The sequence below is a fragment of the Hippocampus bargibanti genome, linkage group LG15 (genome assembly GCF_051943395.1).
Source record: "Hippocampus bargibanti isolate YZ-2025 linkage group LG15, ASM5194339v1, whole genome shotgun sequence".
In the NCBI taxonomy this organism is placed as follows: domain Eukaryota; kingdom Metazoa; phylum Chordata; class Actinopteri; order Syngnathiformes; family Syngnathidae; genus Hippocampus; species Hippocampus bargibanti.
In genome coordinates this window covers 9,091,650-9,110,378 of record NC_142748.1, presented here as the reverse complement: position 1 = coordinate 9,110,378, position 18,729 = coordinate 9,091,650, and the positions used below count along the sequence as shown (strand labels likewise).

Genomic DNA, 18,729 nt, shown 5'->3' with positions numbered 1-18,729 from the left:
TTTATTATTATTTACTATTTATTGCTTCTTATTTATTATGTATTATTATTATTATTATTATTATTATGTAAGATCGTCTATTATGTATCATTTACTATTTCTTGCTTATCATTTATTATTTACTATTTTTATTTAGCATTTATTTTTATTATTATTATTATTATTATTATTAGTAGTAGTAGTAGTAGTAGTAGTAGTAGTAGTAGTAGTAGTATTTATTTATTCATTTATTAATTCATTTATTTAGTTAATTATGTAGTCATTCATTTATTTATTTGTGTGTGCATGTTAATCTGCACACTAACCAATCAAGGTCAAATAAAACAATCCCTTTGCGGAATTATTTTCATAACAAACAATCAAAACATTTTTTCCGACATGGTATCACAACGACCAGTGATCAAAACATTTTTTTGCACAAGTCTGCAAACAAAATGACGATCTCCGATCATCCTCCCCCGCGTCACAAACATGCCAATTATTGATGAATCCAACAGAACCACAACAATACTTGAGTGAAACTAATTTACTTTGTTTATGTGTATTATAATAATTTCAATAAAGTCCATATTCTTACTCCCCCCTCTCACCCCCACTTTGGTATCTTCAGGCCTTGCATTGCCTACCCCACCACCCGCACCCGCCCCTGGATAAAAATCCCACGCCGAAGATAACGTGTCAATAATGAGCTCGGGCCATTTATTGATCAGCTTAATTTTGCATTTATTAGCAAGGGAACGGTTTGCTCCGGGGGCGAGGGAAGCCGGGCGCTAACACGCACCGACAGGCTCGATGAAGATCATTACAACTGATGTTCACACACACACATGCGTGCACATACGCACACACGTATGCCCTGACTGACATGGAGATAAGGCAGCAGAAGCTGGCGCACGCCTCCCCGCACACTGAGCTAATGATATACCAAAACATGAGCATGTGCTCAAGTCTATCTAGGAAGCTGCAGCCGAGAAGAAGAAAAGCAGGCCGCACTGCTTTTCTTTTTTGCTAATTGGCACCGTCAAGGAAGCTCATAAGCAAAAAAGAGAGTGAAAGTGAGAAAAAAACATTTAACAGAGCACTTTGGCTGGTCTCAAGTCATTTAAATATTGGAAAAGCAAAGCAGTCCGATTACGACAACGATTTAGTGGCATTCACTGTGGTGGAATAAAAATGTATATTTTATTTCCCCACCAGGTTGTCTTTTTTAACTCATTTACTGCTATTCAGGATATTTAAAAATAGAACATAGAGTGCAATTCCCGAATTAGTTCGGGTTTTGTTTCTTCTTGCTTGGGTGCCAATAAAACGCTGGCCAGACCTGTGGCAATGTTTTTTTCCCCTTCTACCAAGGGGCAGCATTTCCCCTTTTTTCCATGTTAGCGCTTTGTTCCTGCTTTAGCTGTTGTTCAAGTGCTTTATAAACCAATATGTATTGTATTGCATTGTATTTTAGACAGCCACCCTCATTTCAGGTTCATATAACTCCAGACCCATATCATTTAGGAATTAACTATTTTTTTCTGATGATTTCTCACGCTTGGCATTGATGCAACCGCCTGAAATATACAGAAGGAGGTTGCCCTTTCTAACCACGTTGGCCAGACAGCAATACCTTTGTGGACGTGTGAAAATTACGCGGGGAGGAGGTCTCGCATCGCCCTCAACCTAAATGGAGGTGAGGTCGGAGGCATTAAAAACCTTGGTGTTTGGTGTTTTTCTGGTTGTGAGCCGAGAGATGCAGTAGAGGGATCGAGGGAGGTGTGCAGATGCGGCGGCGGTGGAAGTGTTGGTGGTGGGCTAGAGGAGGAGAGAGGCTGAGGGGTGCAGCCTAGTGAAGGTGGTGGGGGTAAGGGGGTGGGGAGGCAAAAGCCCTCAGCCAAGCCATCAAGTTGAACATTGAACTTCACAGTAGTAGCTGCCTTTCTATGCCGCGGCGTTTGATGTTACCTCCAAAGCAAGCGATCAAAGGCTTGGAGTGTGTGGCGTGGGGAAGTCCCAAGCTCTTAGCTTGCCAGCTTGTGATATATGCAAAGAGCAAAAAATAAAATAAAATAAATAGAAAAACCAAGGTAAGAAACTTGCATGGTATGTCGCCATATACGACGTCAATACGACGAATGCATCGCAATGGTTCGCTTTCTCACGCCACGGTGTCGTGCGAAACGCGTTTGGATGGTGACAAATCAAGCTAGCCATGTCATCACCCAAGTAGCACCTCTGAAGAGTATATTAGCTAAACCCGCAATGACTACAATACATTGATAAGGGGGCTACGATATGCTTTGCTGGTGTTACAAGTTCCCCTGAAACACCCCTCCTCCCCTCGTCAAGCAGCGAGAGACGCCGTTATCTGGATATGAATATAGAGAGCGGCGTTTAAAGGCAAGACTGCAGTAAACAAACCGTGGTTGCCTCAATGGAGCACAAACATGCTCGTGGACTCAGCTGCGAGAAGTGTGCACTAGAATTGACACACACACACACACACACACACACACACACACACACACACACACACACACACACACACACACACACACACACACACACACACACACACACACACACACACACACACACACCCTTTCCCCAAGGCTGTAGGATTAAGAGGTCCAGCTGGCTGACAGCAAGCCCCTTCCTTCCCACATATCCTGTCAGCCCGGCTTCACCCCACCCCTGCAGAACCCCGGGTCTGCGTGCCAGTCAGCCGGGCCGATCGCGCCGGCACCATACACCTGAATCTAAGGCATATTCATCTGCCGCATCATGTCGGGAAGGGCGGCGTTGCGGTGGGGGGCGTGTGAACGCCGGTCAATTGATGGAAGATCGGAAAAGCGAGCTCAGGAGCCTTAGAGACTGTTGAAAAACAGTAAGCCGGGTGTCCTCAACGCAGGCGACTGGATATGTTCCCACGCTCAGATTGGTGAGGTCATATCAACCCTCCCCTACGTGGGCTACCCGTGAAGTCATCTTTCCTACTCTTGGCGGCGTCATTGTGTGACGTCTTCAAGCGTCTTCAAGCATAAATTTGGCCATCTTGCTTTGCAACTACAGCCGCAAAGGCTCCTTGAACGTTTCGATACAAACGTATCGAGAACCATTGATGAGTCATGGTAGCGAAGTACCATGAACGGACACCCTCCAACAATAAAGATGCAAAAACGGTGCTGTGATGAACCAAAGGGATCTCGACTAGCCTCGTTGTCGAAGCTAAAGGAATATTCGTTGAGGACCAGCGAGCATCCCAACGACTAGCATTGTCATTTCAGTCTTGCGCTCATAAATATGGATTTGCAGAGTCAGAGGTGACAAGACCCAAACACATGAATTCTTCAACTTCTTTATTACCAAGTCGGGCATGAGCGACGGGGGGAAGACGCAATACAACATGAATGGTGAAAAAGGTTGCAAGCACGACCGCCCAACGCAAACGGCCAACTTGGTTGAGCCGCATTGCTTGAATATATCGCTAATGAGAACAGGAAAAAAATCTATCCGGCTACCCTGATGCTGTTGGCAGAGCAAATCATCATTATAGACTGGGAGAAGGTGTGGCAGGGGAAAAAGGGAGTATGGGGCAGACAAGGTGTATGGAAAGAATAAGAATGAGGGAGTGAGAAATGGGGGGAAAGGAGAAAGGGGCGAAAAAAAAAATCCCGATGATGACACGTAAGTGCAAAGAGCGATTAAGGATTTACTTTCAAAAGGCGTCCCATTGATCTTTTTTTGATAGACCTGCAATAAATCAAACTGGATTGACTCGCATGAGAACCAGGCCTAATCCTTTAGTCAGATCCGGGAGAACTCAGACCAAACCAGCTGTTAATTTAGGCTTTACAAGATAAAGAAGGAGAAATCCAACCTGATGTACCCGAGGGCAGGGGCTTACATCATCTCTGTAAAGCAATCAACTTATTGCCAGTTCGGAGAGGTAATCAGAGTGCATACAGAGGGAGAGAGATGGGTGGGGAGGGATTGCCAAGACAGGAGGAGGGTGGAAGCATGGTTGACTGAAAAAAATTAAATAAAATACATAAAAATAACTTTAGAAAAGAGGAACAATTTGAGGCAAGCCGCGGAAAATATGATGGATTTTGAATACAGTCAAACCCAGGTTTTTGACTTTCATCCATTCCAGAAACCTGTTGGAAAACCGATTTGGTTGAAAACCAAAACGTATAACCCAGAATCCGACGGGGCGAGGCTAGCACAGGCTCCAACAGTTGCAAATACAGACAAGCGCTACACAAAATGGACGATGGGTTAGATCGACTTCTTCCGAAGGTGCTAGCCGTGGCCTGCAACTTCCTTGAAGGTCAGCCCAGATCTCACCCCCGAGGCCTCCCCATGCCACCTTCAAATTGGGCCCTGGCTGCCACGAGGCCGCCGCAACATAACGCAAGCCTAGCAATTACAATGGTTATTTTTGTGTGCCGTTCCTGCCCGAAAGTATGGGATGGAGGTATCGCGAGGCACGGACTTAACCACGCTAACGTCTTTTACGGATCGGTTGTTTCTGTTTGCTTGAATCGGACCGTCGCAGGGGTGTTGGCTCCTCTTCACCGCGTGTCACCGTGACAGCGGATGCTGAGCATAAGGCTTGAAAACTCCAAGCAAAGCCGCCCGCCGCGCTCACGCTGACACAAAGACTCATTAGCTCGCAATTTCCTACCACCCCCTTCCACCACCCTTCTGTCTTTAATGTCCTGTTTACGCTGCAAAAACAACCAGATCAGGCCTGAAATCCAATAACGCAGCTTTGCAGGGCCCTTTACGATGACCTCGCCGCAGTGCTGAGGAGAAGCAGGCCTTGTCGTCTCTGGACGCTGTCCAAAGGGGTAACCAAAGCTCAGGAGTCCGTGCAAAGCCACACATTATAATAAGGGGTTAAAACAGCGGTGAGCGTCGAGGCTATCAATGCACCGTGCGGACACGCACGGTCAATTTTTTTTGCCACACAGGGTGGAAAAACATTTCAGGGAGTTTTGTAAAAGTCCCCATCCAATGTATCCACACCCCATACATTTTTGTTAGTACTTTAAATCTTTGGCTACTGGCACCCACCAGAATCTCCCTTAATGGCCCCCAAGGTCACGTTTAATTACAGAGAGTATTAATCTCACCGGACAGATGGCAAGCAGGCAGCTTTTCAATTACTTTATGCCCAATTGAATCATTTACCGAGCTGATTCGCTAAATCATGGCCAAAAACGAGGCAAGGCTGGAGGGATGCACTACAAGTGGGGTAAAAGGCTGATAGAGGCCGAGTCACAAGGGCAGGGGTGCTTCTTGTTTGTCACAGATCCGGAACAAGTTCAGAATACAAGGCCATGACTATGTTGGGGGAGTTTGGCACTGATCGCTGCGGTATTTAAGAGAAAAACAAAATACACAGGCTCTATTTTTCTGAAAACTAAAACCAGAGTGGTGGTGCAGATGTGGAAGCAGTCGGTTCCAGGCAGCCCATCCGAGGAAACCGCACGGCAAGGCTGATCGCCCCCCAAACATGAAGAAAAGGATTGTCTCCAACATGCACGCCAAGAAAAGTGGGATTTTCTGCGGTTGGCGGGGGTCGATTTCATGACAGCCATTTGTCATTGGGGAGCAATCCCAGCGGGCTCAGTCGGGTTCCAGCTCCCCCCAAAAAAATCCAAGTGGGAGCAGTGCTGTCGCAGGATCCACCCAGTGCTGATGCCTCAATCATCATTTTGAAGCAATTAGAGGTCGACTCTCTCCGGCGTGTCCGACCGCATCTCGTCGTCTCGCCAAAGATGTCGAGAAGCCAACAAAGGAGACTCTCATAGACTTGGGGCCAGTTTGGTAAATTCGTTTGTCACTCAAAAGTAAGCAGGGGGGTATTGGGAGTGGGCTCTTTCCGCCTCAGTCGCGGAATACCTCATCCGTGCCGACTGTCCAAAAATACGCACAGAATTCCAGGCGTGTTCAGGTGACTTTTCCCCATAAGCCCTGCTTGAGAAGTTGAAAATGATACCTTAAATACCTCGGCAAGCGAGAGGCGCGGCGTGAAACCAAATCCAGCGGTAGTGAAAAACATTTGTCCAACTGGCGACCCAAGTAAGACTGGCATCCCGCCACTAACTGGGAACAGTTGTGTAAAGACCACTAGGCCCGCCGATGAAATACGATCCGTGGGGCGGGGGGCGTATAGAAAACTTCCACAAGTTCTCCTTTTTCCCCCCCGAGTCGGGGCAGGGAATTCCTTCTGCCTAAACACGGCAGAAAACAGTTGTTCCCTCTGGAGATTGGGCATGCACTTTTGGCGGCAGCTAGCAGTCGAATTAGGGGGAGGATGATGACATATGCACATGCAAAAGTTACAGCGCTGGATTTTCAGACTCCCAAGAATGAGGGAGGCAGGAGGGGGGCAGGGAGGGGGGTGCCCTGAAGAGGCCCGGAGGACTTCCTGGTGCACGTGGAGCATAACTTGACACTTGCGGTTTCATGAAAACGGCACTGTTCTGCTACTGCTTTATGGGTTGTTCAAGGTGAGTAAGGAGCCACCAAATATTTGGTCTGCTTGGTTCTGTCCGAACAGTTCCGGTTTCGAAAAGGTCCATTCATCCACGGGAATCCAATCGAGTCGTTTTGTTCCCAGCTCCTTCCCAGTCAAGGAGGGAATTCAAGCCGAGGCCTCTGACGTGAACTTGACCGCAAAGCCTTAAGTCATTCCCCAGCTGCGGTGCGTCAAGCCTGAGGGACGGCGAGCGGCACCTGTCTTTGACAAGCCTCCACATTCACAGCCTGGTACGCTAAAACACCCATTCGGCGTCCAACTGTGACGAGACGCGCGTCGGAGCGATACGAGCGACTTAGGAGGGGTATCGTAGCGAGAGTTGTATTTTGTCCTGTGGATGATCGCGAAACAGCGGCTGATGAGTTGGAAAGAAACCGACGCTTCGCCACACGGCCTCCCCGTGACGATGCCACGCTTCTTCACCCTAGCCTGGCTAATGTGCCCTGACACTCGTACATCACTCCGTAAATTGGCCAAATGAATTAACCATGGACCCTGCTGAGCTTTACGGGCTTTAAATGGATCCCCCCCCCACTCACCCTCACTCCAGGTCTGCCCAATAATTGCATTTATCCATCTTGTTGAAGCCAGGTTTACACACTCCCAAAAGATCACGCCAATCCCCGCCAAAACATTTTCCGCTCTGGCAGGCCGGCGCGCCAGACATTTGTCATCGGATCGTAACGGCTAAATTCAAACAACAATTAGCTTGACGACTGGACCGTACGTCAATGTCAAGCTGCTTGTCAGAGGCGTCGATATGCCCCCCCCCCCCCCACCCCCCAGGCATAGCGCACTCATTTAGTAGGGGTCATCTCAACGCTCGGGAATATTTGAAGAGTCGTGCATTAGACACTAGAGGGGGTAGGAGAGGTGGGGAGGGGTGCAAACTATGTAAACACGGAGCTACTTCCTTCCCTTCCCTGCGCTCCTGAAACAAGCCACTGTTCAAACAACGGCTATCGCATTCTTGCGCAAAGGAACCCAGACCAACGCCTGGCTGGACCGCGACAGATAGGGAGAACGGCAACAAGACCGGGGGGCTACCAGAGTCGGTCCACGGGACGCCAACCCAGGAAGTCGGTCGGTCTCCTCCGTATTTTGTGACAAACCGGAATCAGCACAAGCGCAGCGGCCAATAAAGATAGAGGAGGCCGTAAAAAGCGAAGATAAGGAGCCTACAGGTTCTAAAGGGCAGTTTGACATCCGTCACATGACACGGAGGCCATCGCAGTAGAGCCATGCCAACTTCTAATCTCCACTTTCATAATGACGGCTGCGGTTTCTGATTCCCAACCCCCCGCCGTCGTTTATCAACCTTTGGATTGGGTGCCGATGGATTGTGACCTAAAATAACTTCCAATGGGTTTGCGTTTATTTTATGACCCGAAGCGACTCGGGCAGAGGAGCCCATATTTTTGGTGCGCACAACGAGAACACCGTGTTATGGCAGAGTGTGTCTTGAGCGAATCGCAAAGACACAGTTTTGCTATGTCAATTTTGGACTTTGACGGGGGTTGATCCACTTATCCACTTATGCAGCTTCCAGAGGAAAGAAAAATAAATAAATAAATAAATAAATCACTCTCCCACTCAAAATAGGAAAAGAAACTTGGGAAACTGCTGTCGAATTCGTCCCAATTTTCTCTCCAGACCCATCATTACGGAGAAAGCAGTATATAGCCCAGCTGGCCGCGAGATTCAAACGTCGTGGACGCACACGCCAAAAAAATCCAATATAATCGTCACCACTGGGGTTTAGCTGCGCTCGCCTACGCCTTGCCTCCTTGCAGCAAAACCAACGCCATTGTTCAGCAGGGCGATGCGGTGAAAGCTGTCAGTCACCACGTACCGTGGGGTCATGATTCCAATCAAACAAGTCATTCCGAGGTGACCAAATTGCATCGTCTTCCGCCTCAAAAAGTGCCAAGCTTCGTTGGTGGCCTGATCATCGCCCACCCCCCACCCATCCCCGTTCCCTCACTTTCGCTCTCTGTCGATTTTGTCAATTCACCAATCCCCACCGGATGGTTGGCTAGGGTCGCGCATGTCGACGCAAGTGACTTCATTGACTCTGACCCTTCCATGCAAGGAGGACAATGGACAATTCACTCAATGCAGCGAGTCGATTTGCTCAATTTCGGAAGTGACCTCCCACACGATGGCTGACGCTCCACCACTGAATTGACCACACTGGCAAGTTGGAGCGGTTGGATGGTGTCGATTGATTAACCGAAATCATGACTGGATTTAGTTTTTCATGCTTGATTGCCAATAAAGCGCCGGCCATGGCCTCTGGCAATGTTTATCACTTCCTCAAGGGGGCAGAGTTTTCCTTATTTCCAAGTTAGCGCTTTGTTCTAGCTTCAGTTATTGTGAAAGCGCTATATAAACCGATATGTATGTATTGCATTGTATTTTGGACAGCTGCCCTCATTTCAAGCTCAGATAACTACAGACCCATATAACTTGGGAATTAACTTTTTATCTGATTAAAGAAGAGAGTCTAAGGTTTCTGACGCTGCATTGAATTTTTACGTCGTCCTAAAACTCAATATTTTGTGGGTCCTGGAATTCAAGTGACAATGACAAAAACCCTGTCACTGGAGCGGACACATTTGTGCACATCTGGCAATGAATGAGTTGAAATAAAAAAAGTTGTTTGTTATTATTGTTTATCATATTTAAGAAATTAAAAGAAAAATGCAATTGGGTGAATTTAATGAATGCCGTTTTTTAAAAATGATAACTTGCATTTTGAGCGAACTGCGAGGAGAACTGATTGGAAGTTTAAATAAGGCATCAGTGATTGTGGCGTTAAAATAGCAAATGAAACCTAAAAAAAATGAATAAAAACATACATAATAAAAACAATTATTTTAATAAATAATAATAATAAACAGAAAATCTGCATCACAATTTGTCGCTGTTGCGTTCTTAATAAATAATTTAAAAAAAAATGTTAATAATAAACAGCAAATCTGCATCACAATTTGTCACCGTTGTGCTTTTGGGTCCTTATTCGGGACGGCATAGCCCATTACCGTTATTATAATGCTTGGCAGGGCCCACATGCTAGGCGGGGGGGGAGGCTGCAGGACCATGTGCGGCTACAACAAGCTGTTCACATGAAATGTTATCTCGAGCGGTACACAAGTTGACAGCTGTCTCTTTACAAGAGACGCATTATTATTGTGCAAATAGGTTTTCAACATCTGCTTTCGGAGCCAATGTTGGAATTTAGTCTTAATCTGCTTTTCCACTGGAATTTGTTCATCAACGTCCGAGGGTGGAGGGATTAAAAAAAACAACAACAACAAAAAAGTAGGGGGGGTTATTTTATTAGCCGTTCGCATTTTTAAATCATGCGGCAATTTTTTTTTCCTGCTGGCTTTTAACGTGCAAATCCTGCCATAATCCGTCGATTAGCAGATGAATTTATGGCAAATCTCCCTTTACCTTTCGCATGCGCCTACCCGGATCGCCTCATTAGTGCGCTGGCGGTGTGTTTTTTTTTCTTTACACAATTGCACATAACTCCGCAGAGCTTATCCCGGTTTCAATTAAAAGTTTAATGAGTAGATTAAAAAGACACAGTCTGGAGTTTTATCGCCGTTTAGTATACAGCAAAGCCAATTTCCAACAGGAAGTCCCTTCAGAGTGTACGTGCCCGATATAAATTATTAGCATAAAAAAGTGAATCAATGAGAATGGACAGATGGATAATTTGTAAGAAATTACTTTTATTTTGACAACTACGTTGTCGTAGCATGCCCTCATCTTTCAGAAAAAAAAGCCCTCCGCGCCCTTTGTCATCGACATGCATGTCAAGCACCGGTGCACTTTGACCTTTTCCCAAATTTGCCGCGCAATCCGCCGGCGGCAGACCACCACAGCGAGACTTCCAACACCTGCGGGGAAAAGCGAGTTGGCTAACCTTGCTCTGTTCCCGCTTTCTTTTTTGTGGAGCCCTCGTTTTCGGTTTTGGGGAGTGATGGGGGGGGTCATTGTTTAGACATCTAACCAGGAACTGTCGCCACTCTCATTGCCCCGCCATTAGGAGCAATTATGCACTCCATTCAGTCGGCTTTTGTGAGAGTGACCCCGCAACCCAACTCCACTGCCGCTGAACCCCCACCCCCAACCATACACTTACTCCCTCCTCCCCACTTGCACTCCTTTCCCGCTTTCTTGTACTTACCCTCCCACTTTAACTACTTTCCCCGTGTGAATGAACTTGAATTTTAACCAGTCGCAACTGTCCAAAAATCGTCTTTTTATGAGTAGATTCTGGCCAACATGATCGGAAATCGGAGATCGATCACTGTCACTTGTCAGTGTTGCATCAAGATGAAAATATTTTCGTTCACGATTTGATTTATTACCATATACAAAAAAGACATCATTTTGGATGCGGTTGTTAATTTCTTCCTCATTGCATTGCAGAGGTATTGAATCATGACGACATACTGGCGAGTACGTCATTCGAGCGGCCCAGACACACACAAAATATGGCGTCGGAACATCCCTCTTTGTTAGTCACCTATCGGGCTTTGGAGAACGAGAGGAAAAGTCACTTGTGGCACTTGTGACACCTTGGGTTCATGTAGCTGAACTTGAATTTGACACCACGAGGTAGCCTCCGAATCGCTGGAAAATCGTTTTCATTTGTCTCCTTCTTCAGGTCACCTATCGGTGGCATTCCGGTGACAATAACAGGCCTGTTTACACTCCAGCCTTTTTTTTAAATACATCAACTAAATACATCACCGCAGATTCAAGAGATGGAAGAAATAAAACGGGGGTAACGCAAACACACGTGGATTTAAGCGGCCTGCATTTATCAAGACGACAAAAGTTAGCGGTGCAGATGTACGGCGCTATCTTTGTGTGCTGCTGCCACTACTGTGGCGGCGGCTATAGAACCGCACGGGAGAAAAAGCAAGTGAGTGCGGGAGGGAGGGAGGAAAGGGGGGAGTGAATAAGAGAGAGGGGAGTGCAACGGTAGGAGGGAAGGTTAGAGTGCGGCTGAAAACTGAAAAAAAAGGGGGGGTGAGGGTACACTAAAAAGGGGGTTGGGGTTACTCGGCGCAGCTGCCAAACGAATGCCTTTGTGCAAGCCTGTCGACGTTAAACTAAAAATATGCCAAGATGTTAAAACAATAGTGTCAATAAAGTTCATTTCAAGAAGAAAAAAAAAATACAAATCCAAGCTCGACGTGACTGCAGCGGAAGCCCCCCTACCGCCATGACCACCGCCGCCGCCATTTTGCTCCCTTCGCACCAGTTAAAAATCTGATAGGAAACACATCCGCATTTTTATTTTTAAACATTTCGGATTGCTGACAGCTCAGTCTGACAACATCCTTCGATTTAGACAATTAAGCAACGCTACCAGAGATGATGTGGAGGGTGGTATTTAAAAAAAACACATCCTCTCAGTAAATATTTAAAGCTAAAATCTTTCCCATTGGCACTGACAAAACCTTACTGTACTGCCTCTCCAAAGCCCCCCCCCCCCCCCACCCCTAGTCACCCTCCTCCCTCCCGCACTTCTACATCTGCGATTCATTGACTTCACAATTTACCACATGTCGAGCCGGGGAGAGGTCGAGCCTCCACGTGAATCACGGCGCAAATATGCGAGTGATTTATTGTTCTCTTAAAAAAACAAAACATAAATAAAACGGAAAGATTTTTTTACAAAAAGGAAAAAGCTCACACTCTCTCTCTGCTCGCAAAGCGTGAACAATCACATTTCGCACTAATTAAGCCGAGAGAATGCGAGGCCGATAATGTATCGCAGGCCCCATGTTTTAGTGTGCCAAACATCCTACCCCCCCTCATACCACCATTTGCAGTCGCTTCAAGTTAACTCGGCAAATCCATAGCAGATTTTACGAGTCGTGAAGGGAAAAAAAAAATCTGGAAGCTTCCACGGCCATCCCTTTTTTTCCTCCAACAAAAATGATTTGCAAGACAAAAGGCCCCGGCAACATTGCGCGGTTTTGACGCCTAGCTTTCCCCCCTCGGTCCAACTCCCTGCTCCCCTGCAGACACCAATTAGACCCCATTAGCATGTAAAGCCAATTTGATAAGGTGTAGCCCCCTCCATCAACACAGACACACACACAAAATCCTTTAAATCCTCATCTTTGGCCCAAAAAGGAGAAAAAAAATCCATTTACAGGAGGGCGAACACACGTAATCCATACGACGACGCATTGTTGTGCTGACAATGCCGCCATGTTGAGCCGAGATACCGTCGCTCAGTGCGCCAATTACAACAGATACAAAAGAATGCCGTCATTGCACGTTTCTCGCGACAATAAAAGCCACATGCATTATTGAAATGAAGAAAAATAAAGGCGAGGGGGTGTTTAAAAAAATAGAAATGAAAAAAAAAGGATGATTGTTTCAGTGTGTGTGTGTGTGTGTGTGTGTGTGTGTGTGTGTGTGTGTGTGTGTGTGTGTGTGTGTGTGTGTGTGTGTGTGTGTGTGTGTGTGTGTGTGTGTGTGTGTGTGTGTGTGTGTGTGCTTACTACATTTGTATGAATATAATTCCTTGGACAAAAGTTTAAATGATAAAGCTAACTCGGAAGCTATTTACCTGCTGCGGAGAAAGAAAGAAAAAGAGGCCTATTGTAGCCCAGCATGTCTTTGTGTCGGCTTTAAGGAAAAGTCCGAGTTGAGGGGATGTCTGCCGAGTCAACAGCGAGGAGGGGGCATGGGGGGGGGTGCTTTTTAAAGCCGGGACACGTGTCAAAATGACACTCAATTGGCGGCCTCTTTGGAACTCGCTTGGCAAAATTAATTCCCGCCAGAGGTCACATAAACGATGTTACGGCACCCCCGCTGTTCTGTTAAAATAAATAAATACATTTTTCAAAATGGCCTTCAAATCTCAATCAAAGCCCCATTTTTCCCTCCTTCTCCATCATCGTCGCGAGTTGCCGCGTAACAGACAGCTAATCAATGTCCAGGTGAATTATTAATGCAGGCTTTAAGTCGAATACATTGATATTAGAGCCACCGACCACTTCAAAGACGCTAATGGCTTACACACAGCAGGAGGAGATGTTGGGGGGGGGGGGGTCCGAGGGGTTATTTACAGACCATCCGCATCCTCAAGGAAGTCCTACAGTGGACATTTTGAGGGTTTTTTTAGTGATGAAATACATTAAAACATATTATTGCCTTACAAAATAGCAAAGCTACCCCACTACAAATGACTCAAAATGGTTCTGTCTATGCAAAATAGACAAAGAAAAAAAAATAAGGAAGAACTGGCAATTACATGTTTTTTAATGGTAATTAAAGCCTTCCTTTGGGAGTTCAAGGAATGTATGTTATCCGGGAATCAAAACTACTTTTTATTTTGAGGAAATTTCAGAGGTTGAATGATGCGGGTAAAATCAGAATCAGGAAAATAAAGAGAATGCTCTTTTTTGTGGATCACGTTCATAAAAGGATGACGCCGAAGTTGAATCGAAAAACCAAAGTGCTAGGCGTCATCGTCGTCACGCGACCCCTTGTATGAGGAAGTGCTTTACACTAGTGTGTGTGTGTGTGTGTGTGTCAGTTTTAAAGAGAATAAATGATGGGTGGCGACAGATCTTCATAAAAAAGGCCGAACATTCTAGTCCCAATGACAAAATCCATAAATCTATGGCTCAAAATTTTACAGGGTTAATTTTCACCCTCATGCAACGCATTCATTTTCAAGGTGTGCACAATAGCGAATGGAAGAAACAAATAGGAGGCAAGGCGCTGAGCTTGTATTGAAAAAAGAGGGGTGAGGGGTGTATTGCAGCTTGGAGATTTCCAATTCCCTACATGCCTCGCTTTCGCCTTAACCTTGTAAAATGAGATGACAGGCCCTAAAGTGCTTGACTCGTAATTGCAAACATTTAAAATAATATAAGGGGAGTATGTAAAATGGGAGGAAGTTAGTGGGGGGGCGGGTTAACGGCGCTTCAGGCTCGCCATTGCCCCGGTGGGAATCTGCGAGGTGTATAATTAAAAAGCCGAGCTTAATAAATAATATGCATTTATTGATGAACTTGAAATTTGAATTTCATGACGATATACTGTACACTCCACCCCTGAAAATAACATTGCAATAATAGTGCAAATGAAAACAATCCGAATGTGTTCACGGCGTTCCTGCTTTTTTATTTGACACATGCAAATAGCACCACACTTGCAGCACATTTGCATATTTCATTGGGGGCAGCATTCACATTGTTGAAAAGGGAAAAGAGGGCATTTTTGATGAGGGTTGAGCAAACAGTAGGTAAATGCATTATTCATGAATTTAAGAAATCCCTATAAAGCAACATTTTTATCATAACAATAATAATAAATTGTTATTGTTAAGGAAAATGGAACTATGCACGCACGCACGCGCACGCACAACAACAAACATACTTGGCCTGCCACATAAAGCCCTTTTCATTAGCCACTTAGCATGCTAGCAGCGAGGACAGTCGGGATTCGAGGGGCGCTCCAATTGTACACTTCACGGACAGTGGCAAAAAGTCGACTTTTGCCCCACCGTCCACTTTTGCAATCCCACCCCCAGTTCGCGAGACGCCGGTGACAGGGATTGCGCGTTTCGTGTCGGGTCGACAATCAAAAGGGTGAACTTACTGTGCGCGCTGTTGGTGAAAGTGATCCGTTGGGGAGGTAGGGGCTGGTGAGATCGGGGATCATAATAAACGGGTAGCCCGGGTACGGTGGGCTCTTGAACAGCCCTCCATCTTGCCTCTTCGCTGCTAACATGGCGGTACCGGAGTTGTGTTTGTGTGCAAAAGGAAAGGAGAAAACGGGGCAAAAGTTTTGTTTTGTTTTTAACAATAAATGCAAAAGACACAAACGGGGTGGATATGTGCATGGAAGCCAGACTCACCCTCCTCTAAACTTTCTCGCGTTTTGTCTCTGAAAGTTTCAGACCGAGGCGGAGGCCGTCTCTCCGCCTTCGCAGACATTGGAGTGGGGAGACAAAAAAGAACGCAAGAAAAACAGTGAAAACGGGCATTGCTTGTGCAAAACACCCAGGCTGAACTTTGGCTACTAGTTGGCCGCTGCACGAACCGTCGCCGCCGGCCACTCGATCGGACTTTTCCGGGGGTGGCGTAGTGGAGGGCTGCAGAGCACCAACTTACCTCCGAGTCCGACGAGCTGTTCTGATTTGTTTCCGACTCGTTGACGAGCGACGACTTGACGTCCGCTAAATCCCTTTCGGCCGACGAGTTCTCCGAGGTTTTCTCCTCCTGTTCCCCTTCGTCTTTGAAGGAGATCATCTCATCGTTGGCACCCAGATCGTCCCCTCCACCGCCGTTCAGCTGCGGCATTTTCGCTCTGCTTTTTCCCCCCACGAGCTTCACTGAAGGCGGCTGGCTTGCTGCAGCTGCGCTCGTTAGTGGTGGTGGGGGGTGGAGGTGGAAGTCCTCCAAAAGGACAAACTTTTTGGATATAATTTTGAAAAGACTCCTCGCCACCGGGAAAAAGTGCCACTTTGCACGACTTCGGGGGTGTCGTTAGTAGCGTTGCCCCCCTCCAGGACAAAAAAAAAAAAAACAGGCGTGCGCGCACACGCACACACAGCGTGTGGCGTTCGCGGTCCCCACTGAAAAAAAGTCCCCGAAAGAAAAAGAAAGGGGTCCCTTGCCGGAAACAAGGAAGCCGGAGAAGGAGCCGCAGTGCTCGGATTGAGAGAGTTGAAGTTGGTCGGAGTGGTTTTCAGTTCAAAGGCGGCGCTGATTGACAGATAGAGAGGGATGGAAATAGAGAGAGTCTGGAATCGGGATTATTGACAGGGAGAAACACACAAGAAACTAATGAGATTCAAACAGGGAGGGACTTGAAGTGACGTTTTCATAAATCGGAAAAAAGAGAGAGGAGGAGGAGAGAGGGAGGAAGGAAGCCGGCTCGGTTTGAGCCTGCGAGGTAGGACCTGGAAGGCAACACTGTAGGAAAAAGACACCAACGAGTTGTTGCATACATGAAAAAAAAATAAAATAAATACACACACGGGCGGGCAAACGAGAACTAGCTTCACCATTCCCTCACATCTATTTAGATTTTCAAATATTTCACAATCTTCCCCTCCTCAAAGGCCTTTTTGAGAGGAAAAAAGCACACACCCTTGTTTGGTCTGCAATGATCTATTTTTGTTTCATCATATTAGATAATATTTCCTCACTTTTTATTTGCACTCGGCCTGCCTGACAGGTGAGATGTCCTGTGGGACTAACCCAAATTCCTCGCGGGTGCTCAAAATCTCTCTTTTAAATTCCATTTTGTATTATCATCCTCAGCAGTTGGGTGTGGTTGTGGAAGGATAATAAAATATAACGGTTTCCCCATGTAAACATGAGTTCTAATATTGACATAAATATCTACATTTTTAAGCAAAGTGGGAAGACTAAATTTGTGTTTGATGTTTTTTTCTGTATTTGCAGTATTTTTTCCATTTCAGACGATCTTACAACATTTTCTTTGAGACAAAAGGTTATCAAAAAGACAATTCCTCCACATGTAAAAAATAGATCACAATGTGTCAACTAAATTCTTTTTAAACCAAGTTTGATAAAAAAAAACTCCATGTTGACTTGTATGAGCAGTTTCTTTTTTTAATAAATCACTGGATTTTTTTTACCACCATTATTAAAGACATTCATATTTTAAATGTTAACAAATGACACAAAATCCTGTACTGGCAGCTTACCTGTAATGTAACCAAAAGGGGGAGAATCCTTTTCCAGTGTGTATGTGTGCGTGTGTGTGCGTGTGTGTGTGTGTGTGTGTACGTGATATCAATCGGTGATGGGCGCCGCTTCCACTATCTCCTTGTTTCAGAACATGCCGTCTCTATTTGGAGCTGTGCTTTAATGGAACTGTGAGCAAATTCACAATGAATTTCACATGGACGACGCACAAATGACACAATGATGAACACGGCATTGGAGATTCCAACATTCCAGCCAATTACATGGGGAGCCATCTTACACACACACACACACACACACACACACACACACACACACACACACACACAGGTTTTTTTTAGTTTATGGGTATGAGCCCCCACTTTCCAGACCAAAGCAGACGAGCACCGAGCAATTGTCGCTTCCGATGGCGACAATCCAAAGCGACTGTCAATGTGAGCTCGATTTTACCATTCTGAATATATAAACGCATGTGTTACTTTAAAAGTGTGCAAGGGACTAATTATGCATTGAGGCGTCACCCCCTTTTGTTGCCAATATTTGCATTTAAAGTCATAACTACAGGTACACCCTTTTTTCAGGGGGGCGAGGGGTAGCGAATGTTGTCATTCATGCATGAATGTAAGACCTGTTCCGTTTTATTTAGCAACAATGCTGACAATTCTTTGTACAAAAGGACACGTTAGCAGAATGCGTTCATTATAAGGGAGAATCGGCCCCTCCCTTGAATGACCAAGTCATTGTACATTGCCCCCCCGTGCCCCACAAAAAAGAAAAAAAGATATATTTTTATTTATATATTTTTCAATCTTTATTATGCAGCGTGAACAGCAAGCCTGCTCCCTTGCCCCTCAGCGCTCTCATCATTGGAAGATAAAGGAAAATATCGAGCTTTTGTGTTACATCTGAGCACGTCACTAAAACAAATATAAAAGGACCAAAGAAGCTATTTCATGCCATGTTTTATAATTAATTCAATGAAATTTATCCTCATTGATTCGGTCCCATTTTTAGACTCATCGGGATGGTGAGGGATAGGCTCTTGATTACATTTCCTTGGACACACAGAATATTGAGTTTTAGGACTATATAAACATTCAATGCAACGTAATAAACCTTAGACTCTCTTCTTTAATCAGAAAAAAAATCTTATTGATATGGGTCTGGAGTTATATGAGCTCAAAATGGGGGCGGCTGTCATAAAATACAATGCAATACATACATATTACAATTTATGAATGGCTGTGAATGAGTTAGATACTAGAAGATACAGAAGATAATAGAAGATACATCCAAAACAGGGGCGCCCCACCCCAAAATTTGAATTGTTGTTGACACCTGAGTGATTGATTATGATTTTCACTCCGCTGCAAGTCGACAAGCCGGCTACTACTCACCCCCAAAGCAAGGACGGCGCTGGAAAATGGATGACGTCTTTCAACCACAGTCGCGAGAGTC

At 45.6% G+C, this 18,729-nt stretch overlaps 1 protein-coding gene across 19 annotated transcripts in view; it reads right to left on the bottom strand.

Annotated features, from left to right (window-relative positions):
• Window positions 1–16,390, bottom strand: part of tcf7l2 (transcription factor 7 like 2) — a 73,685-nt gene extending 57,295 nt beyond the window's left edge. For 3 of the 19 annotated variants that reach the window (XM_089014779.1, XM_089014795.1, XM_089014794.1), the window contains exons 1-3: window positions 15,706–16,378; window positions 15,450–15,516; window positions 15,191–15,315 (exon numbers count right to left, since the gene is read on the bottom strand). In XM_089014779.1, coding sequence (XP_088870905.1) covers window positions 15,191–15,315; window positions 15,450–15,516; window positions 15,706–15,894 — 381 coding nt within the window. In that variant the 5' untranslated portion in view covers window positions 15,895–16,378. Of the gene's footprint in view, window positions 1–15,190; window positions 15,316–15,449; window positions 15,517–15,705 lie in introns of all 19 variants that reach the window. The other 16 variants (XM_089014796.1, XM_089014784.1, XM_089014785.1 and 13 more) reach the window with 13 other exon arrangements.
• Between the last annotated feature and the right edge of the window lie 2,339 nt (window positions 16,391–18,729).